The 24,417-nt window shown below is 37.3% G+C and overlaps 1 protein-coding gene across 1 annotated transcript; it reads right to left on the bottom strand.

The window, feature by feature from the left end:
• Positions 1-1,225: 1,225 nt before the first annotated feature.
• Positions 1,226-23,989, bottom strand: LOC135684433 (uncharacterized). The gene is made up of 9 exons (XM_065200004.2): positions 23,452-23,989; positions 22,795-22,906; positions 11,848-11,922; positions 11,416-11,433; positions 11,055-11,081; positions 10,502-10,582; positions 9,841-9,953; positions 7,881-7,950; positions 1,226-4,186 (listed from the first exon to the last, which is right to left on the bottom strand). Exons 1-9 carry the CDS (start codon positions 23,848-23,850, stop codon positions 3,789-3,791), a joined length of 1,293 nt encoding a protein of 430 aa, XP_065056076.1. The 5' UTR covers positions 23,851-23,989; the 3' UTR covers positions 1,226-3,788.
• Positions 23,990-24,417: the final 428 nt, after the last annotated feature.

Here is a 24,417-nt window from a genome sequence, read left to right as displayed (position 1 = left end):
ATGACTGACATCAAATTGTAAATCAAAATTGTTCTTGGCATGCCTACGGGTTTTTCCACTTTATTGCAGCAGTACAACATGTTATTTGAAATCATTACTCACAACTATCTGGCACGAAGAAAATTGTTAATGAAACAAATGGCTTCTTGTAGCTATCGCATCAGAAAAAGGAGAAAAATCAAGGCCCAGCGTCGCTTCTGGCTTAAGCCCGGTCGCTGCAGCGGCTGGTGGTCAAACCTAAAGAACGGGCTTATAAAACGTCGTGTAACTCGGGCCTTACTGTCACTGCAACTAGTGCTGATGAGTTTTTACAACTAATAAAGACAAACACCGATAAATGCCTAGAATCAGTGGCGGCTTTAGGGACTGCGGGAACCGGGGCCAAAAACATATGTGGGCCCTTGTTCTTTACAATGTCTATCTTTTTTCTTAGGTGTGGGCCCCCCACCATCAGTGCGGGGCCTGGGGCCATGCCCCCCCTGGACCAACCTTAAAACCGCCACCGCCTGGAATGGTTTAAACTGACCGAAATGACTGCAATCCCTCTAAATTAATTTCAAGCTATTGCTGTCTAAAATCGAGGTTAACAGATAGAAAAATTTGAAATTATCAATGAGTTTACAATAATAGTAAGTATCTACGTAACTTTACTTGGAGTTCTGATTGACGAATATCTCAAGTTTGACATTCGATAAAATCGGCAAAAAGCAGCCAAGCCCAGTTAAACCCCCTAAAGCCACAGCTGAGCAAATGGGGGGGGGGGGGGAGATAAACTATTATTATCAATTCTTTTACATTATGTCATTTTAATTACTGCCCATTAATTTGGGTGTTATGTAGCGTAGGAAAATAAATTAGAGAAAATAAACGGGAGCGTTACGACTAGCGTTATCTGACTATTCATCTTAGTATAAGGATCTTATTGTCAACTCGAAGGAAACTTCCATCCATGTGCAATCAATTAGGATCTTAGCACTTGAAGTATGTAACTGATTTTGCTTAACAAATTAATCCTGATTTACTGGATGGATCAGAGAACTGAACGAATTAATTTCGTGCATTCACCCTTCACTGCTATTAACAATTTCAGTTGATACCACATCCAATTCAATCCACAGAGAAACTGATCTTGACATTATTGATGCGCCCGTTAAACCCATTTTCACGTAACTGAAAATTACACTTATGTGGTCAAAAGTGAAAATGAAACCAAAAAAATGAAAGATGCAAGCAAAACATTTCTCATCTTTTCTTCATACAAACTTAAAACTAGAAATAGAAATAAAATACGGATTGAGACGGACGACACAAAACATCATTCAGTATATTTTATGTACAAACATATAATCTATCAATACAGCTTCATCATTAAAAACGAAAGAAAACTTCATCAGGCCATACAAGAAAGCGGAGTGGATGTCGCAGCCAGTATAGGGCGTTTTACTTACACTTAGTGAAGGCGAGACCCTTTCGCGGGGGCTCAAAAGGCTCTTAGGGTTTCTAGAGACGGGAAACAGTCACTTCCTGCAGTCGAATCAATTACCCCAAATTTGTTCTCGGTCTCTAGAGTAAGGAATGTTCTAGCAGGGATGCTGCAAATCTAGCATACTAAGCTTCGGCATAACCTAGTCGGTTAGAAGAGAGAAATGAGTTAAGAAGGCAAAATATTTCCTATCAGAAAATATGTCAAAGCCGACAACGTAAAGTAATTAAAATTGACATTTGACAATAATTAGTGAAGCTAGTTATCACAATTCTACATTGATGCTTATTTACAAAATAAAGGTCAAAATGCTGAAGGCACTTGACCATCTTTGTTCTAATTTCATTCTTAGCGATAACAATTTACAATTTCAAAACTATGAACACTGGGTAGCAATAACAGAGAAAACAATGGCCTTTGGCAAAGGGAGTCCACACCATGCTCGCACAAACCCATGTTCACATGGCGTACTAACTGGATCAAATAAACGCTATATTCAACCAAGCCTAAAGATCCAATTCAACATCGGGCGGCTATCATTCATAAGAAGGGCGGCTATCAAGGAGGGGCGGCTATCAACACAGGCGGTAATGAAGAAGCATAATGTTATAACCATCTTCTCTTCAGTGGGCAAAATGGATCATCACCGCTCCGCTTTATATACGATGTAAGCATGGATTGTTGTAGCCTTTTAAGCTAGGCTAGTAGCCTGCAGCGAGTAGCTTGTAGCTTGTTTTGCTGAACAAGGGTTTTAGAAAGTGAAAAGGGTTTGATCTATTTACACTCTCAAATAGGGGGTTTACTTACAACACAGTGAAAGGGGGACTCCCAGGATCTAAAGTTATTGCTAGAACAACATACGAAAATAATGGAAAAACAAACAAGAATATAATAATTAGCTGCAGCTCAAATTGGCCTTACAGTGGAAACAACGAGTTCATCTTGTTAATATTTCTTTAAAGCTAATTGCAAATTTACGTCAACCTGTTATCGCTGAGCACTTTGGACTTGCTTGGTCGAAAATCACTTATCAATGTCACTTGGTAATTACTTTTTTTAAATAGCACCATGTTTATCGTTTTGACAAAACATCATTTTGAAAATTTTTATTCCCTTAAGAAACATTTTGTCACAATGTACCCATAAAAGAAAATCGAGAGAAAGAATAGCTAGGAACAGAGTATTAGATTTGAAAGACATTAGATTAAAGAGAGAGAGAGAGAGAGAGAGAGAGAGAGGGGGGGAGAGAGAGAGAGAGGGAGGGGGGGGTTGCGTTTGTGTGAATGACGAGTTCCTACAAAGAGCTCTGGAAAAGAGAATATTGAAGACAGGGGGCTAGGGCTCATGACAGGGTAAGAAAATAACACATCCCCAAATAACCAGAAAGAGGTTGGAACATAAAATGGAAATACCAGAGTAATATTGTGGTTTTTGACTGTGGCGAAAGGAGGGACTTAAACAGTGGCCTTAATGAACCGTTAACGGAGAGTGATAGAGGAAAACTCTGCAGTGAAAAACGTCGGCTGTACTAAATGCCTAATGTACATCACGGTGATATAAAGAGCTATGAATCTAACGAATAAAAAATTTATAATATCTTTAAAGAATACGTATGAAAATATTAATGATCTAATGTAAAAATTCTTTATAACGAATGCTGAAAAGATTAGCTGTACAAGGTGCTTGGCAAATGGTACAAGTGTTGTTAAAATAACCGACTCTCAATCAAACAAATGAACTTTACAGGACCAGACAATGACACTCCTTGAAGGAGATGTCCTTGAAGGTGATATCCTCCAGTTTTAGGCCATTCAAGAAGGAGCATCAGATGATGACTATTCCAATGCAAAAACGTCAAAAAGCTTTAAAAATCGACCTCAAAATGTTTCCTTTGTTGTTTAGAAAATTCTACGAAAGTATAAAAGGTAATTATATTCAATTTCCAATATGTATAAAAACAGCTCATATCTTTATGGACCAGGTTATCACTCTGCAGTTAACCACGATAAACAATGTTCTGGGCCAGACTATTGCCCTTGACGATTCTGCCGTTACCGATCGCTACATCAACACCATTTTTAGAACGCTAACCAATAAATCTAGTCTTACTTGCAAACTTCCATTTCAATGTACACCATCTTGGATGTGCTTCAACTCAGTGTCAGTCTGACGTGAATACGAGACGAATACTGACTCTGCAATGTACTGTAGTGGTTGGCCTAGACCAGTAAACGCGTCAGGCCGGTCTAGAACACGAAGTGCGTAATAGCCACTTGCAGTCTACATCGAACGGGTTTCACATGGCTCAATACCTTTCAATAAGGAATGCACCGAAGTAGCTTAGGCTTTCAACAAACTGGGCCATGCGAAGAAGTTCTTCTGAAACACCAACCATAAGTCTGTCCCCTTTCTTCAAATAGAACATTCCAGCTGTATAACCATTGAAAAGCACGGGACTGTTTCCAATCTTAACACTCCTCGTGACCAAACTAGTTAGTATCCGCTCTCCATCCGAGCCTGACTTTTTATACACAAAATGGGCAATATTTGGGTCTTTTTTAATATCATTGTGATTAAAGTAGACCTGACTATACACATGATACACTCCATTTTCTGGCACGATCAGCTCTCCGTTCCTGAAAGTAAACCCGTGTCCCTTCATGGCGAACAACCCATAATCACGCCATTCCTTTCGAATAATTCCTAAGAAAGAAACATAAGCATTAAGACTGAATACGGAAACCTCTTCCAGCCGATTTATGCTAAATACAACTTCGTTAAACAAATAACGTTCAATCACGTTTTATTTTCTTCTCTTAATTTTTTGATAAAAAGACGAGGTCCAAGTAATGTCGAAGGTAATGTAGTTCACACGGCTGCCAATGACAGTTCTAAAATCACGCGTGGTCCAAGTTTTCAAGCTTCATTGTTACAAGTAAAGGTGTGTTGTCATGTAAACCAAGGTGTCTAGCGCACAGTGGCCGGAAAAAGAGATGAGAGCAAAGGTTCATGGTGGGGAATATTTGTTGAGCAGTTTTTAAAAGCAACTCAAATCTTAAACTGTTATCAATGATAAATTCAATCTCATTGAAAATAGCAACTTTGAACCACCAGAAGGAGCCGGGAAACAGGATGCAAACATTACAGTTATGTCACTTGTCCCTGAATGGCCTTACAACCTCGGTATGACAACGGTGCTATAAACACAAGTTCTGAGACTTCTGGGTTGGAGGTCTGCGGACTACTTTGATTCGTCGCCTGACAAAAAGCCAAAGAAAGTTAAAATATTGTTATTAGCTTTTTGAATGAAATTGGATCATTTAGTTTTTGTGAGATGGATAGCGAAAATAGCCTTCATTTTTGTGGCGGATGAATTCTTTTGACACGATCTCCAACGCCCGTCTAAATTAAAACAAAACGTTTGATAGAGAAGGGCAACAGTGACCACAACATTGAACGAAAACTAATGAAACCGCTAAAAGATTTTTAAAAGGCGTAAAGACTGTTTATGAAGATGGGTGGCATGACTTTTAGCTTCGTTTTTTATTGTGCAAAGGACCACAGTACTAGGTACCAACGCTTACAACATCCATTGGTTATCAGCTTCCCATTCAAACTGGCCATTCAAACTGGCTCAGTATAGCATATCAATGCATTTTCTCCACAATTCAGCCACAACAAGACAGGTAAAGGAATTTCCGAATGAAGACAGGTAAAAAAAAGGGCGCTGAAGAGGCATGAAAGAAGTAGTGTTAGCTGAAGGAACTATCCCGTAACACCTTCATTTTCACGTCGAAATCAATAAAAAAGCTTTGGCTAAATCACGCAGTAAGCCACATTCAAGAAGTGGCATTTTATCTGGGACCGAATTCCAATGTGAAATGGTTTTAACTGCATCGATTCCTTGCTACTACGGGTAGTCGTAAAAACCTGAAATTACACAAAGGGCAAATTATGAATCCGGAATAGTAACTTGGATTTTCTACCACTGTGAATCTTAGAAGCATTGAAACACTCAGTATTATCAGGAAATGCGACATCTCCTCTTACTTTAATAGCGTATCGTCGTCGCTTGAGTCAAAAGCATGTAAAATGGCCACAATGTTATTAAAAATGACTGATGTCTGAAAAATCTTTATAACATGCTTCTAGGCGGTCGGGAGAAAAGTGGGCGCGTAGGGACACGATGTTTGATAACTAGCAGCATTCATCCTCACAGCCGTTGTTAGGTATAAATATCAAACCAGTCGTATAAGAAAGATGGTGAACAGAGAAATACACAAATAACAACGATACCTATTTTCATCATTTTTCTCTTTTATCATTTTCTCAAAGTCTATATGACATAAAGATGGCCGTTTGACATTTTCCTTAAACAATTGTGAATATTGGCTTCATCGTGGCATTATTTGGCAGAAAACATTTCTGTGATTTTCTGTGATTAAACCTTCTATGATTTTTCATAGCCTTTTCACTTCTACTGTTTGATGGGAGCACGTGCAGTCACCCAGCAAAACTGGCACTGATAGCGAAGCAGTCGCATTTTCTGCTGAATCATCGTTCCATTTCAAGGAGACGTAGAGTGCTAATGGAAATGTAGGCGTAGATGCAATAAAGGAACGGCGAGACAGTTGGTGCAAGCGTTAACGCCATTAATAAACATGTGAATGAGCCAGATACATAAATAGTCTTAAGTGGACAGAGGTAATTTTCGCATGATCAGATGTCATTTCAAGTCATACGCAACTGACTAGAAAACCCAGCATAATAAAACAAGCAAAGAAATGCATGACGACGAAACAGGGAGGAAAAAGCCGTTGTCCATGCGGCTAGAGACTGAAGGACGGAAACCGGTCATGTATGTCTACAATCACGTGAAATATAATTTCCTCTCATTTGCGGATATTGATTACCGGCGTCTTGAGTTATGATTATGGCAACCAAAGTGAAGGTCTAGCGGGCAGCTCTTGCTTCTGGGCAAAATACATGCGAAAACTGGGGCAACAGAAGCTTCAACTCATTTGGCAACAGAACCTTTTAAAATATCTAAAATATTACTTTAAAAATAGGGCAGAGGTATTTCTAGGATAATGAAAAGGGCTCGTTCAACGCTTATCGCAATTTTGCAAAAATCCAATCAGCAAATCAGTTATCAACCAAACAGTACAACAAAAAAGTGATCAACCAATCAAAACAATCGAAAAACAATCGATCAATCAGTATGATTTAACATATCAGTGTCTGGAAAGAACAAACATTTACACGACACACTAGCATCTGTTTCAGCTCCTCGTTTCGCGCCAAGCAGCAGCGTGCATTCATCTGTATTTACATATTATAAACCATGTTCAATTTAAATGTCGCCAAAATTTGTTAATCAGAACTGATCGCATATTGAATGCTGTTTACATGACTTGATTTAGGGAGGTTTGATTAAATTAACAAACAGTGAGACTTTTAACGATCACAAGTAAGAAAGGGCGTCTGAGGATAATTGAAGCTGGCTTTAAAGACATATTGTGGCTGCTAAGATTAAACATAGACAATGAAACGTCAAAGGCCACATTTAGTCATGTTGTCTGTGGAGTAGAGCGCCTTTATATGGAGAGTGAACATGGATTAACAAGAACGATTCTTTTGCATCCACCCATCTAATTCCAAACAGGAAAGGGTCAGAACCTCAACTTGGCGAAAGAAAGATAATCGTGGGAATTAGGAAACCTCTACAACCAAAACTGAAATAATCAAAATTTGCACTGGAGAAATTGGTAAACCACAGTCCTAGCCAGAGACAGGCAACTAAAAAAGCAAAGACTGGAGATATCTCAAGCAAAAGTAAACAGAATCGACGGAATTTCTACAACATGATGGACGAGAATACAACGAGAGAGGACGAGGTTTTGAAACGAAACAGAACGGGTGCACTGCCAGCACGCAAAACAAAATCCAAGCGCGAGTTAAGTGCTTGTGTCCAAAGTTTATAATGGTATATCCATTATAAATACAGGTATATCCGCTGATTCGAAAATAAAAAAATCATTGCAAAAACCGTGGGCAACATTTTGCAAGCTATTTTCTTACACTGATACTATAGCTGGTAGAAGATCGCCTTGGTGAGGCCTAAGATAAGGTTGGTCTTCAATTTACGATTGACCTGGCACAATTAAAGCGATCGTCAGCCTAAAGCAATAAACCGAAGACAGCTCATCAGTGATTCGTTGAAAACTAACTCAGGGAAATAGAAAAGGCACCCCCAGGCAAATGTCAACATGAAACAAGAAAAAGTTCAAGTGGAGAGAAAGGCAAGAAAACGGTTTCTCCTAAAAAACTAAACACTAGTGCTGAGATGATATATATATCAAGCAAGCGCTCAGAGTATATATTAAGATCGGTTTACCTTTGGGTTCGTGCCTCGACTTCCGCCTGCTAATTCTACCAGTGATATGACAGTAAGGCTTCGGGTCATCCTAACAAAACAGAAGAAATGACAATGACAATTGACATGACATTCTATAAATGGAAATGCAACTTATACCAACAATCAGCTAATTTGTATGAATTTAAGCAAAGACAGGCTACTAAAAATTAACTGCTTTCACAAAATAAACGTAAACGAGCTTTAACTCGCTTTAAAATGAGTTTTGATAACCCTTTGGGCCAGAGCCTAGAAATATGAATTCTTCTACTTTGCTAACTTCATTTTTAAAGATTTTGATAAAAAACAGAAAAGTTTCGTTACTGAAACCCTCTACAAGTTTCTAAAAACCTTCTTAGAACTGTCTTGAGAACAGTTTTTGTACAAATTAAAAATCTAAAGTGACTTTGCAATGTTGTGCTCTTTATTTCGTGGCTTTCTGGGAAATCCTACTTATACTAAGTTTTAACTAAGGAAAAGGGGATATGAAAAACAAGAGGATTGCCTTATAATTCAAGTTTCTAGATATTCCCAAACACCACTTTCTGACGATTTCAATAACTGGCTGCTACAACATGCTTGCTTTATTCTTTTTACGACGACATATTACTTATTAAACAAAAAACATTTTCAACAACTATTTGCTTTTTGCTGAGCATAAATCTATTTGAATGATTGGTGAAATTTCGTTTCTATTAGAGGGAAAAATGCATCTAGGAGCAGTTATGGTCAACGCATTGATAAAATCTTATTTCATTTTAGAAGCAATTGCAGTTTATAGCATATGAGAGAACTTTTGGAGTTTTATAGCCTTTTTGAGTGAAAAGCAGCAAAGGACTTGGTTTTAATGACTGAAGGCAGCGTTTAAATTTTCCTCTCTTATGAAAATTTCGTATGGGTTATAAAAAAAATGAAAAAGAAGCTTTTCCAAGTTTTGACTCCTTATTCCTTAACTTTGTATGATTGAGGTGCGACAAGGGTCATTTGAGATTTGTTATATTTCTATTTCTTAATCTAACCAAAATTGGAGCATTAAGATATCATAACTTCCAATCGCGGAGGGTGATAACTTCCAAAAGGGGAGAAATAATTATCCGATACCCTCTAGTATAAAGAAAGGCTATAAGGAAAGTTTCAGTGAAAGAAAAAAGCATGGTTGTCACTGTTCACCTGCAGCCTGTTACTACACCAGGCTCTCCGGTCACGTGCTAACAAACTGAAGACAACGCATTGCAAAAGAGCTGAATGACATCGCTCGTGATTCAAAACATTCACAACTCTGTCCGAAATTATAGAGGAGTTATTGTTGTTGAGCTCTAGTACAAATACCTTTCTCACAATATCTACTCAAATGTCATATTAAATAACTGTTGTTAGAATCAAACTAACTTAATGGATCATCTTCTAGAACTTTCGTCCTTACGATATCATGATCTTGAACTAACTTAATTCGCATCTGCTTATTTGGTTTATGAATCACACATCCTTAAGTTTTTCTTACTCCCCTGTCTTCATACTGATGACATAAGCTGAAACTGCATTTTTATGCACTATTTATCATATTTTCGTGTCACAAGGGTTGGTTTTCTGCACTTTTTCAAATGATAAACGACCACGCTTAAAATTTTGACTAGATGCTGCAAGAACACAATACTGTGAAAAACATGACGACACCTGGCTACACCAAAGAAGAGTGGTTGGCATTAATGTAAAATTTAAAGATCTCTGTAGTTCCAATTGGTGCAAAAAATGTCCATATTTGTAGGGGAGACGAACAAGAAAAAATCTTTTATCGATAGAGGCCATCCTCCGTCCTAGAGTCAAAGAGCATGCGCACGGAATGATATCATTAATACGCAAATTCTTTGACTCTACTAAAATTGCGTTACACTTTTGAAGATTTGTTCGTCCCCCACGAAGGTTGTGACGCAATGTGTCTTACCCTTACGGTGACAGTGCCATCGCCCTTATCTCCTTTTTCTCCTTTTAAGCCTGGTGCTCCCCTATCTCCCTTCATTCCTTGAGGTCCAGTAGCACCCTGTGGTCCTGCCTTTCCTATTTATAAGGAAAAAAGAAATGTGATAAACAAAAGCGCAGCATTAAAACAAATCTAAAGTAAACAGCTGAATAAGAATTCCGGGTCAGTAAGCAATAGTTGATAACAATTAATCATACACAATGTTTTTCAAGTTATTTCCCCTCTGAACACTTCGAACCGAAGTACTAACTGTCAGATGTCGAGCCCTCCTAAAGAAGAAAGTTATCTTATGGTGTTAAAGACAACATATATTGGTTTCCTATAAATTATTTTGCAGGTGACTAAACAAGGTGATGAATTTGAAGGTTTCGCCATACGATGTTTCGCCATACGAAGTTTCGCCATACGGAGTGCCCTTTCGAAATCAGCTATGCTATGCTAGAGGGCAATGCTTCTTGAACGAAAAAAATCAAAATGATAAATGAAACTTATTTTCGAAAACCATGTACAATAAATGTTTCCCCTGCTGAGTCTCAATTTAAGCTACCTGTTGTCACAAAGTGTGATCAAACCAACAAAAAATACTTCCATTTTCGTGCATATCCAACTGAGCCAAAAATCTTACCTGGAGGACCTTTCTCTCCTCTGCTGCCAGGTAAGCCCATTGCTCCGCGATCGCCACGGTCCCCGGGTGGGCCTGCAGCACCTAAGGTTTAGAGCCACATCGTATTATCTTCATTTTTACATGTCAATACTACATCTATATTTTACTTTATACTTTTACTAATCTGTTCACTGAGCAATCAGTTCACTACGCTCGAGGACCTACTATCATATTGTCATAGTGATACAAAATTCGCATGGTTTCCTCCCTTTTTTCTCAGATATGGGAAACTGTACATCCTTTCTTAACAAATAATTGTGTTCTTGTAATTGTTCTTGATTTTTTCCTCGTAAAATGGTGTTCTTGCAAGTCAACGCGAATGCAGCGGAACATCCTTGTAGGGACACGTCTAAACAACGAACGCCTTCCAACAAGGGGCAGACATTTTTGCCACAAATGGTCAACACGCTCTTAAAGGATATGAAAGCGCCACTGTACAAAAAGCATGAAGTAGGCAAGCAATGTTAGGGGTATGAAGAAAGACAAGCGAAGCAAAATAAAAATGAAAAATTACCATCAAAGCCACGAGGTCCTTGATCGCCTAGAAGCAAAACAATCTGGTCAAAAGCAGTCTTCGAACATCGTGTGAATGAGAATAGCAGAAAGATAAAGAGAAAGAGTGAGAGAGAACGACAACAAAGGCATCGTGTAGTGTTCATAAATTTCAATAATTGCAGAAATGGAAATATGGCTGAAATATATTTGATTTTACGAAAGAGATTTGATAAAAAGTCTATCAGCATTTTCTTTGTTTCATTATTTAACTTTTTGACTAGTTTAGTAGTGGCAAAAAGGTCTTGCAAATAGATTTGATTAATACGAAAAAAGATCAATACAGATTGTACAGCAGAAGAAAATATCAGCAAATGGCTTACCTTTCCTTCCTTTCTTTCCTGCAATAAAGACGAAAAATAAAAATGAAAAATGAATTTTCTGAACCTACAAAATTACTGAGGTTGCCTTCAACGAGCATTAAGTCTGTGTAAGCGTAACAAACCAAGGCAGAAAGATGAGAAGCACAAAGCGACGGAAAAACTGAAAGTTACCATTCAACACAAGTCACATAAGGGTCGTATGATCGAAAACATCTGTCAATGTGTTAGTTATATATGATATCGGCAGTACAAAATTCTAGGACTTATGACTCAAAGTTAGTAAGGTATATGAAAATATTCCACATAAATAATTCATAGATAATCAGCCAAATATACAATCATTCGGAAATGAACACTCTTCAAATTCATGATTGGCTTCCACCCAACAACAAAAACATTGACGCAAAACATAGTAAATTTAAAAAAACTCACTTGCTGCAGAGCCTTTGGGGCCAGCAGGGCCGGGAGGGCCTTGCGGTCCTGGTAAACCACGATCCCCTGGGGGCCCTATAAAAGCAAAAAGGTGGTCAAAAATATGTAAACTGCCGACAGGTAATTGAAAAAGCAAACACTTTAAGCGATGCAAACACAACATACTTGTGAAAACGGTTTGTGGTTTAAAGAAATTATACAAGTCCATTTCCACCGGACAAATTATACCGGTTTGAGGTGAGGGGCAGACGGTAAAGGGGCAGACGAAACCTCAGCAGCAGAAGTGATCACTAGAAGAAAATATTTCTGCATAATTTTCAAAGAACCTCTAAAAACCTGAAAGTGTCCGGTACCCTAAAAAATATGTAGCTTTTGATATGACAACGACAAAGCGTAACCAAAGCTATCTAAAGACGTTCTCAAAGCTATCTAAATATGTGCCCACGCCATGTAGGGACGTTCTCGTAGCTACATGTAAACGTTCTCAAAAAGATCTATCGTCTTCGTCAAAACTAGCATTTGAAAACGATGAAGCCATTTGGCAGCCCCTTGCTGGTTTACCAGGACGGGTTTGTCACAAAATTATCGGTTCCAATTATGTCATAAACTAGGAACTACCCAGAGGTAATGAATTAAAAATGAACAACAGCCTTAACAAAATATTGCGGCAAACCACACCAATTTGAAGGCCGCAAAAACTCTAGTTCACAGTCTCGTTTTGAGGGCCTCGAGACTTTATGCGGGTACTTGGCATGGTCGGGTTTTGGGTAGCTTTTGCTGCACCATATAGGAGCTCAGGCTCGCCGCAAAACACACCAACCTCCCGGCATAATACTTTACTACGTGCCTAAGCTTGTTGACGTCGTCCATTCGAAATGTGCTACACGAAAAAGGATCTAACAAACAGTTGTTTTCTAAACATTGTTAATTATGAATGATGTCAAAATGAACACCTCTTTTTAAACGAACAGTTAAGACAATAAAAAATTACATGTAGGCAGTTTGTAAGGTGCCAAATAGAGACAACAATTCATCTGTTCCATTATCTTTATTTCGACTATCATGAGCTTCTTAGGGACTTGAAAATTTCGATTTTTACATTCCACCTGGTCCCAGAGAAACATGCACTGCAAATACTGCCAACAAGAAATGAAGGTATAGCATCCACCTTTTCCTTTGGTTACAACGGTGCTTTCCAGGCCTAAATTGGACCATTAAAGGTCTCCAAGGTCAAACATAAAATCCATATCGAAACGAGCTTTGAATCAACGGCGGTCTGGTACAAATAGAAAACACAGGCGTACGAAAATCTTTCTAATCTTCGATCCGAACCATTTTTATTCGCTTATTACATTTTATCTTTAACAAACGACCCAGATTCATTAAGTGAATGCAGGGCTGGCCTAAACGTTTTGAACTTAAAAACCTTACTAAAGCTCGTATTTACATAATAAACAAATGATTTTCTGTGAATAAGATCGAAAAATGAATTCTGCTTTCCCGAGGGGTGTGCGTGCAGTGGCAACTGAATGACTCGGGTGCAGAAACTTGATGAGGTCGAAGAGATGAAGTAAATCGGGTTCGATTCTCCTGGCCACATCAATTTGGAAAAAAGAGACTTTCTTCTTTTGGCCAATTTCCTAAGAGAGCCAATGGCAAATAAACTGTGACGACATCAGCTAAACAGTTGCCTTTTCACTATCATAAAATGCTCATCTTCAAAAGGAAAGGCCCTCAATATCACGAAGCATAATCGACGAGATAGATGATAATTTAAATAAACCAATCACATTTACAGTCATATTTTGTTGACGTCGTATTTTGTTGACGTCGTAATATGAATATGAATGTAATATGAATGTGTCTACCGGAAGATTATGGGCGTCAGGGCAAATGGCAGCAGAGGGCTGATTTACATGAGGCCAAAGTCTAAGGTAGCACACACTTTCCAATGCCCGCTTATAAAAATATGGTGACAATTATTTGATCATAATTGATAATAATTCTTGGTCATAATTGATTGTAATCCTTATATTGTGCCAGCCTCTGCTTCGAGCTATGAACGAGCATTTAAACACGATAAAACGTTAAGAGAAACAGGATATCAACTAGGTTTGCTCTCAGCTGCTTCGCAATGTCAGCAATACAAGCTTCATCTCAACTAAAAGATAAATTTAGGGTTGAGGTCAAGATTCATAGAACTTAGTATCTAATATTATAAGACACTTTCAAGAATTTATCAGCCAATGTAGAAAAATATTGCCACCATATCCGTATCTTTTGCGGTTTTGCGAATCTATGAATGAAACAACCACTAAACCACTATGACCTCTGGTGAGAAGCGGTGCCATTTATCAACTCAAGCACAACTGCAGCAACAGTAGCATCAACAACAGTAGCATGGCACGATCGAATCAATAATTGCTTTATGAAGTGATCGGTTTATACGCACTTTTAAAAGTAACCCTCTATAAAAACCGAGCGCCAAGATAACCAAACCTTGATAACCCTTGGCATTAAGAAACTGCTGGAAAATTATTCTTTTACAGATGGGCTTCGACCCTGGACCCCACTGTTCGATCTTTATTGCCCCCTGACTCTTAAATTCATCCATTCACCGACATTTCATCGATTTCCGACCCCCTTTCAGTTGTTCCTACGTAGGTGCTTGATTCGGTAATGGCTGCAGCAGGTAGAAGAAACAAAGTGCTCCATGACAGTAAATCAATGCAACCAACGAACTTGCAAAACAGGAAATTGTGATCGCTTAATAGGCGAAGACTGAATGGACTCGGTTACAGAGATGAGATAATTGCAAATGCGATCATATATCATTGTCTAGAATATTTCATTGACAAAAGATGAAAATAACTCAGGACGTTATAAGATAAACACTGGATATCATCGTTGTTAATGCGAAATGAATCTAATTATTGACTAGATGAAAACATGGGTTTTTAAGGGAAGAAGGGAACGAGTAAGAATACGTATTATGAATATGCTACCGAAGAGAAGAAATGTTAGGAAATTCATCGATGTGAAAAGCAAAGCGAAGAGGGTGTGGTAGAAAGCCAAAATAAAACAGGCAAAATTGATGAGCCATCAACATCAAGCAGAACAAAAATGCACGCCACGAGCCGACCTGGTGTGGACCTTACATCATGAAATTGCTTAAAAAATGTGATGTATTAAAATGGTTCAAGAAGAAAATCAATGGCTATAGGAAGGATAAGGTCATTTAGGACGGAGGCACTATTGTTTGGAAACATTGGAAACAAGAATGGAAAGAAGAATATTGTTCAATGGAAACAAATGAACTATAGCTCCCCTCCCCCTAAACTGTAGTAGGGTTTAATGGCTGCGTACGTATATATAAGTACTGTAATATACGCATGCCCAGTAAGCTATTACGCAGATATAAAAGCTTCGTAATCGAGTTTGTAGGGGGAGTTGCGAGAGGGTACACGCTGATAACAATTAAAGTCTTAATGATATAAATGAGTTTCTCTTAGTCTCAAACTGCCTGAATATAATTGCTCTACCACAAAACGACCCAGTGACAATGGCCAAAGCTCGACACAAGAAACGCTCATGGGGCGGAGATAAAACAGCAATGTCGCTCTAATATTGGCTTCCTGGAATAAGAATGGTGCCAACATTTTTTCGGCTTGACGAAAATTTTGAATCAACATATTTCTCTCAAACTACAGCAAAATTCACGACAAAGCAATATACACAATCATAGGTAAAAAATAGAACCGATATTTCAAGGCGGTTCAAACGAACGAATACGCACATAATTTAATAACTAACTTGACAAAACAATATAATTTACTCTTCAGCGCACCCTACAGGCGCATAATTTCATTTAGTGAAAATTCATACCGTACAGAAATTTTTAGATACCTTCCAATACCGGGAGACCTGAGGGAGAGTTAGCGCCTTACAATTTCACCATCATCATTACGTCATCAAAACCATAAAAAGGCAAGTTCACAAAGATTTTACTTTTAATGAAGCCTGCAGCATCCGTTGCCCGCAAACAGCATGAGGGCACGGACTAATTGAAAGGAGTGAAAGTCATAAACAACTCTAGGACAATGAAGGTTTTATCCTGGCGATCAGAGTGCAAACAGTAATAAAAGGGATTAATTATTCTGCTAAGAAAATAAACACAGGATTATGCACTAGATTTTGTTTTAGTCGTTGACATACAAAACGTATTTGGCTAAAATCTTAAATATAGCACACATACGAAGAGCTGCATCGAAACCTTTAACAACAGAAGCTAATGATGAAAATACAAGTTTATTCTAATTAGAGACTTGGGTGGAAACGGGGACACATTCTTTTTTTCCAGTGTTGGTAAAATAACAACAAGGACAACCGTATCTCCCTCCCCCCCCCCCCCCCCTCTCTCTCTCTCTCTCTCTCTCTCTCTCTCTCTCTCTCTCTCTCTCTCTCTCTCTCTCTCTCTCTCTCTCTCTCTCTCTCTCTCTCTCTCTCTCTCTCTCTCTGGTTCCTTATGACAAATATCAGGTGGGCCCCAGGTTTCTGACCGTTGTCTGGGATTGCTTATTATTGGAAAGAAAGGAGGTTTTTTATAGGACCCTGATTGTTGAAGTTAATGGCATCATAACAAGTAACCCTCAAAAAACAACGAGCATTGGAATTTCCTAAAGCGTAAGAAACTGGATTATTTAACTTTGACCTTTGTTTCTTATATAAAAAATGAGTGTAACTACAATCATCATAACCATAATGACCACAATGACAATCATCGATGTCGCAGTCATCGTCATCACTGTGAACAGAAAATTAGAGGCAACGGTACGGGATTGGAATCTTGGGAATGCACGAGAGTATATCGTGCAATGGATTAAGCAATTGAATGCTTATCTAACGGGAATCTTGTGAATGATCAACAAAATAGGTTTCAGGAAAGAAATCAATGTATAATATCAATCAAATAACACGACGATTACCTTATAATTAAAAGCCAAGAAGACGAAGGAGTGACGGGGGTGATGCTTGTTATATACCGCTGACACTTTCCGCGATAAAAAAGAAGCGTCACTCACTACATAAGGATGTGAGATGCAAAACAGATAATGCCATGCTGCCCATAATCGTTCCATGGCACTTAATAGGCAGTTTAAGCATGGGCGACGATAACCATAACGATAACGATAGGAGGCTTTATTATCTAATGCGCAGGCGTCAGTGGAGATTCCCCTTCCGTTATCGTTCTCACTCATGGTTCTAGTACGATAGAAATCTGATGTATCGTTCTGTGACAACGATAGGATTCGGTGACGGATTTTGCTAAGTTTTATGAGGATTTTCAACTGGAAATAGCTTCATCAGCCACTTCATTATCAAGCCTCAAATCATGCGGGTGAGTTTTTTGTTTCTCTTGTTTGTTTAAAGCGATTCATAATTTTATTTTCATGATGGAATTGGGCCTACCTATATTGTAAAGATTCACATAGGCTGCAGCGATGAAATTCAATAAAAATTCTGCAAATTTTGTAATTTCGGTAACAAAATTCGGTAACAAAGATTGAGAACTTAAACTTTTTTATTACTCTAATATTAAACAAATTCTTTAAAATTTGTGTCAAGCGACCAAGGTCGTTATTTTCTGAAAGTTTCGACCTTAAACTACCAAGGTTGAGAAAAAGATTGTTCGTGTTTTGGCTGGAACGTGTATTCACCATCTCTCAAATTTTTTCAAGGTTTTAGTGGACATTTCAAATGACTGTCATTTGCCCAAGACGAGATGAGCTTTAATGCGAGATGACCTAACAGCAAAACTTTGGTAGACGAGGGCTGGAAGAAGGAAGGCTGTGCAGAAAAGGAGGAAGAAACGCTCTTGTTAACTTTGTAGTATTTTGTATATAATAACTCTACGTTGGAAATAAATTCATTCATTTAAATTGAAAATCTATTTTCTCAAATCGGAACTTTTTCGGTATCAGTTATCTCATAGTGCAAATATGGAGTATGAAACTTTCAGAATAAATTTAGGCCTTTTTGTAATTCCAACAGAAGAGGAAGATCTTCGTCATTGATAACATCAAAGCTGTGTGTGACAGCAAGAACTTAATTAACATTTTTACGGTCATATTTTATTTAGCTAAATAATTTTTAACATTTGTGGGGCATTCAAAACTAGACTTCCGTGCCAAACAAGGAAGTGTGTCATGCGGTAGAGCTGCAGTCCCCTACGGGTGTCCATGCTTAATGTACTTATACCACAACGATAACGGAAACGATGACAGTAGACTCTATCGTTATCGGTATCGTTATCGTCGCCTGTGCTTAAACTCTCTAATAACTGCTTGCTGATGAAAAATTATCACCACACCCAAATTGAGAACATATGTAAACCAATTGTTTTATTCGGAAAGGTCACGTGGTTAGCGGTTTAAAGAGGCGAGCCCGTTAGCAGACACAGTCTACTATTTTCGAATGGAAATGGTCCTCGACCATGATGGGATGATAACATTCACCTTCGCACCGACTCAAAGATGTCGGCATATGACCTAAAACCGCACGTTTTCCCGCCAACCATTCGTAAGGATTATATTTAATTCAAGATGCATTTCATCAGTTTGAACGCTTCGCTGATTTAGAATGAACTAGAAGTCATCGAAATACGGTAAACATTCTTTGCTGGCTCCCGATCAATGCCCTTTCTGATTAAAAGGACCCAGAATTAAGAAGAAACCTCTAAATCATGAATTAAGCTAACCAAGTAGCATCGAAGCTCTTCAATGACTTGAAATGCAAATAGCTATAAAAGAACCACATCTTAACTTGCCACAAGCTGACTGAAAAGCGTAAGAGGTTTTAAGCTGCAAGTACGCTCCTTTAAAATCTAACTGGATAACAAGACCGAGGGCGTGTGGTTAAATATCACTTAATACTTATGCACAATTACAGTGGCAAAGACACGGAGGCCAGTTCCTGATTCTACATAAATCAATGTGTGCAAGTTGTACTCTAAATAGAAAAGTAAAGCGGATGTGGCCACAGAACAGCTGGATTAATTTTTTGAGCGTCATGGGTCTTCGCTTTTGACTCGAACGCTGGTATGATGGTTAAGGACAAGAGACAAAGCCTTGGGCTGTATGATGTTTAATCAGTTGATTTTATGATAAAATGATCTGTTATTTTCTGCTTCGGTGGATAAAATATTGACTTAATCATTGCATTCCAAAGAACAAAAATCCAATTTAAACAGTCATCATGCTCCACTTGGGCCTACTTGGCTAAGTAGCAAGGCAAAACACATGTCACAGAACATGTGACGAAATTTATAATAAAAGGAAAACTGAAATGCTACAGATCTGTATGATAGATGATAAATTGTAAAGAATGATGTTAGATCCAAATCAGTGCAGCATCTTTTCGAACATAATGAGAACTTGCTGTCTTATTCATTTGATTTTTAATTGTTTCCAGAGAGGAATCTTAACTGTCTGAATCAGATGGAATTTTATTGATCAATGAATGATTTGTATTTTGAAATCAGGAAATTTACAGGAAAATGGTGGAGGGTTTTACCACAATTACTGTTCCTTTCTCCTTGTCAGGAAACACTATTCAGAATTCCCAGAAATGACATCTGAAGGCTTATCACATGCTTCAATGATTCATGTGGGAAGAACAACATATGAAGTGAAAAACTGTTGCTTTTTTTTGAGAGAAATGAGCAATGAAACTCAGAAATTCCCAAACCTTAACAAAGGTATTCTGATAAAAAAACATTTTTTTGGACAATTTAAACTTGTGGTATAAAAGATATATTGTCCTTTTCTATTTATAAAATAGTGCAAACAGCCATGAACTTCTGTACACAGCTTATGTACTTTGTAGATGTACACACAACAGAACAATTGTTTGCAGTGCATGGCTGATATCCATTTCCCATAAACAGAGCTTCCTTCCATCCAAACTAATAAATACAATTTGACTTAAACACAACAGAAAGTTATGGAACATTGCTTAACAGAATTGCCTTCCATGTTGCTAGTTAGTCCAACATATATTTATATACAAAAACATATCATATACAAATATATACAGAATATCATGAATAGGTACATACTTATAAGTAAACATAACTGAACAGTTTCCTTTGGTTGGAATAAACCTGGTGATATCTAAAGTTAAAATGGCTCTTGCAAAGGCTTTCAGTAGCACAAAACAAATGATTACATTGAATTGTCTGAAAACTTTAGGATTGGCTTCAAAAGCCTATTGCTCATTTCATTGAGTCATTTGTTCAATGGAATGATCACAGTCTTTTGAAGCAGCAAACTTGAGTTGATTTGGACCAAGTGCAGTAACTACACTTGGGCAGTACCCTTGAGGAAAAATTCCCTCTTATCATCTTGGTCTATTGAAATATGTGAACAAATATATTTACTTTATGGTTACAAAGGCTCATAGAGCCAAAACAGAAGACAAAATGATTTGGTATAGATTTTCAGAGTTAGTTTCTAAATTCATCAGTTTTTTTTCACTAGTTATGGTGGACATGCTATAATGAGGGTTTCTAAGCTGAAACAAGAGTATCTATTTTTGCAAATAAATAAATGCAGTATATATGAATGTCCCTTTCTTGACTCTTTTACCACTGATACCTAAATGAGTTTTAAAAATTTGTACTCACTAAAATGTAATTATCATACAAATATAAGCCATATGATATTTAATATGTATGTTCTCTTTTGAGAATAGATAAAAAATGTTTGTGAAATAAAGCTATGCTCAAATATTTTTGACTGTATAAATTAAGAAATAAATTAGGAAAATATAACAGTATTTAGATATCAGTCATGAGAAGTAACTAACTGAAGTAACTGTACTCATAAAGAAACTTTTAAACTCTTGGTCAGTAGAAGAAGGAAAATAATTACTTTTAGCTGACATAAAAATTGAACTGAATAAATGGCCAGCATGCTATTCTCTTGTGCTGAATTTCAATAACTTTACAATGAGAACATAATTTAAAACAGCTTTCAAAAAAGCAAACATTATCAGACATTAATAGAGCTTTTGGTCTGAAACATCCAAGAGCATCAGAATGTCAGAACATGGATTGAAAATGGAAATAAAAAAATACATTGCATTCTGATTGGCCTTTTTGACACACAATAGCGTATACATAGCCTATTTCACATTTTCAATCCTCATTTTTATGTTTTGTAACTTGTTGCATTTCAGACAAAGAGCTTTACTATGTCTAGACTGTTTGCTTTTATCAAAAGCATTTTTAAATGACTTGACACTCTCTGTACTGAATTTGCATTAAAATGTAGCTAAAAATACACTTAAATCTTCTTTGTCTCTTTATGGTTAATTCAGATTGAATTTTACAGGTTTTCCACAATCATAGCTGCACTATATATATGATTCTTTTATCATAGTTGAAATGGTCAGAGTTCATAACTATAACTTTGCTTACATAAATACTACCAAATCACACCAGCAGTTTACAATATATAGCAAACAACTGAATCTGAAGAAAGCTTCTTCCAATAAAAGTCATTACAAAATAAAAAAAGTGTGAGGGCTGTCTTGGGTACACCAAAAAAGGTATATATTTACAATGATGGAAAATATATGTTTAAAACATATCTATTTAATACATTTACTGACAGTGTTTATAAATGACATAATTTAATGGCAACTCTAGAAGAGGGTTTTATAAAAATGCTAAATATTTCTTAACTTAGTGGATTGCACTTTAGTTGACATGAAATCTAGATCAGATCAGTATAAAGAGACCATAACTATATAAGATTTTTCAGGCAATATTTACATTTTTATAAAACCCTCTCTTAGAGTCACCATTAAATTGTGTCATTTATAAACACTGTGAAGTAATGAATTAATTAATTTGTTTTAAACATATAGTTTCTATCATCGTGAATACTTTTTTTGTGTACCCAACAATTCTAAAACATTTGTAGTCGCCTAAAATGATTAAAGTTTTATCTACTGCATTATTTGTGCAAGGTGGCTTGAATGTTGTGGATGTGGTTGAAATGGTTTAGCAAGCACAAGATCTCATTTTGAACTTGTTTATCAAATAAAAAAATTTACACATTATTTCATTATATATAATTCATTATTTACATATTTACACACATCATTGTTAAATTTTCACTCTATCATAGACCTAATGACATACAATTTGTTTAAGCAAACCTGATAAATATTTATGCTGATTATAACAGACTAGCACAGATAACATCTCATTAAAAATTTATGTTTCAACTGCTCAATTGTTTTAGAAAGACATGCATTCATTGAGAAAAAAATAGAGTGCCTTTCAAGATTTTTCTCTGAAAATGACCGCTTTAGTTCCAAAATATTGAGTGTATCGAAGTTACTTTCCCATTTAGCATTTACTGCAACAAAAACACGGATCAGTCTGTGCGTTTTTACCACTTTTCGTAATAGTTTGAAAATTAATAATTCGACAAATTCTGTATATATGTTTTATATTTGTATCGACACGTTAAGGCTCTCGTCATTTAAAAACACTAAGGAAAGATTTGCTTTTGCAACTGAACAAGGCTCTCGATTTGTTCCGCTTGATCGATTCCCGGTTTGAAAAACAATTTCGGACAATGAGCCAACTTCTTTCATAGATACGCGATTTCGTTGTAAACTGGCAGAAACTGCCATCTTAAACGAGAGAAACCCAACCCTGTTAACTTATTTAATTGTTAGGCAACGACTGAATGAAAGTCGAGCTTCTAAATCTCCAACACTGTAAACAATGGTTTCGTGTTGAGGAGTTTCTCAATGAAAGGCCCCTCAGTGGTCAGGTTTATATCCATTGAGAACTGCGTAAATCAGAATAAATAATCAAGCTATTTACGTTGACATTCGGCTAAAACTGCTTTTTACAAATCATCAACATACCTCGACATGAGCAGTCTTTATCCGCATTCTCTTTTCTCTTCTCGAAAGATGCCGAGATGCTAGTTGGCTGTAAAGCTTTAGTTTCATCCTTTCTCACATTTAGCCATCTCTCCTGAAAAAATCACCGTCCATTTTCATCGCCGGATTTGATTAGGAGTTGAAGTGAAATTTGAGCCTCACAATTTAACAATTTGATTATCAGATATTTCTGGGAAAAATCAAGCGATAATTGTGAATGATCAAATGAAATTGAAAACTTATCAGATAAATTCGTCATGAGATGAAACATAAGGTGTATTTGGTTGGAAAACGAGCAAAATGATTCACGAAAATCTTGGGACAAGTACAGAATGTGAGCGGTACCTGGCTGTCAAATGGCTCACGTGCAGCAAGTGACAGTTTGGAAGTCACTGCTTTATAAATACAACAAGCTCTAGAGCACGAAAATTCCAAGATTGCTGTACATCTAGAAACATTATAAAAACCAGTCGAGACAAACTTCGACTCAAAATTGGTGTGGTACTCGCTTGAGAATTCCATTGATCAGGAGTGCAGTGGACACGTCAGACAAGTATCGGATCGCACAGAGAAACCCAAAATGTGTGATTAAATAACAAACTCAAATTTCGTTGAATTCCAGTTGTTCCCTGCACTTACCGATTTTGGCGCTACTGTCGTCTCTTTCCTGTTATCAAAACTTCTATCAGATTTGATTCTGTTAAGTGTTGTAGATATTTTAATATGGCTGTTTTCCCCCTTGCTAGGCCCATCACCCGTCCGAGGTGTAGAATTTGGTTCGCCTCGACTCCTGAATCCGGAATGAGCCGGTGCATTTGTATTTATACCGTTCCTATAAACATCAGTATTTGAATTGCACTGCTGCTTCAACTCGTACAGAAAGTAAAACGTTCCACCAAACAACCCGATGAAAATAACATTCAGTACTACAAGGGCTGTAACAATCATACGCAAAGATAAGCACGCACAGCTTGCAGTTGTGGATATATTTGAGTCACCACGTAAAAGAGTCGACGAGCGTTGATTTGTCTGTTCCATTTTCAACTAGGTAAATAGATCCATCTAAAAAATTGTGAGCGAAACAGCTCCAAAGATGGCTGCTCCTTTGATCACTCGATCTCACCTGGCATGATCCTGCGACGATATGATCGCCCGTCTCATCAAATTTTATCTGCCACCGCAACGCGCCAAATTTAATCGAAAAATACAATGGAAGTTGCTGAAACAATCAGTTCACCCCCGGCATCAACCGAGCAAGATACACCCCCGGAAATGATTGAACACGTGCACAGTCAGCTATTAATCAGATCCTAGCTAATCAAAACCAATCATATTTCTCTAAAGATTTTGAAACAAAAAAACCATTGTCTATTTTCAGGGTTTCGATCACAGTAAGTGCCCTTTGCGGTTGCATTTCATTGTGCTTTCAAGGTGTATTTTGATAATAGCTGTACGCACAGCAATCTGAAACGAAAGCAAACAAGCAGTATCAGACGAGTAGAAAGCGAAAAAGGAACAATCTTTTTAAAAGCATCGTTAAAGTTTAACAGAGAAATACTCTTATAGAGAGATCTAACACCACTATAGAGGTTATTTTAGGAAGAA

The sequence above is a fragment of the Rhopilema esculentum genome, chromosome 21 (genome assembly GCF_057945365.1).
Source record: "Rhopilema esculentum isolate cy_ngs chromosome 21, ASM5794536v1, whole genome shotgun sequence".
Taxonomy (NCBI): domain Eukaryota; kingdom Metazoa; phylum Cnidaria; class Scyphozoa; order Rhizostomeae; family Rhizostomatidae; genus Rhopilema; species Rhopilema esculentum.
The sequence above is the reverse complement of the archived record's forward strand: the minus strand, read 5'-3'. Positions and strand labels throughout refer to the sequence as shown.

Excerpts from the sequence above, each read along its gene's own strand:
- LOC135684433 (XM_065200004.2), bottom strand. The coding sequence starts at position 23,850 with ATGGAACAGACAAATCAACGCTCGTCGACTCTTTTACGTGGTGACTCA. Across the intron at positions 11,923-22,794 it reads TAAAGACTGCTCATGTCGAG|GGCCCCCAGGGGATCGTGGT; the intron begins GTATGTTGATGA and ends TTGCTTTTATAG. Across the intron at positions 7,951-9,840 it reads ATGGCACTGTCACCGTAAGG|GATGACCCGAAGCCTTACTG; the intron begins GTAAGACACATT and ends CTGTTTTGTTAG.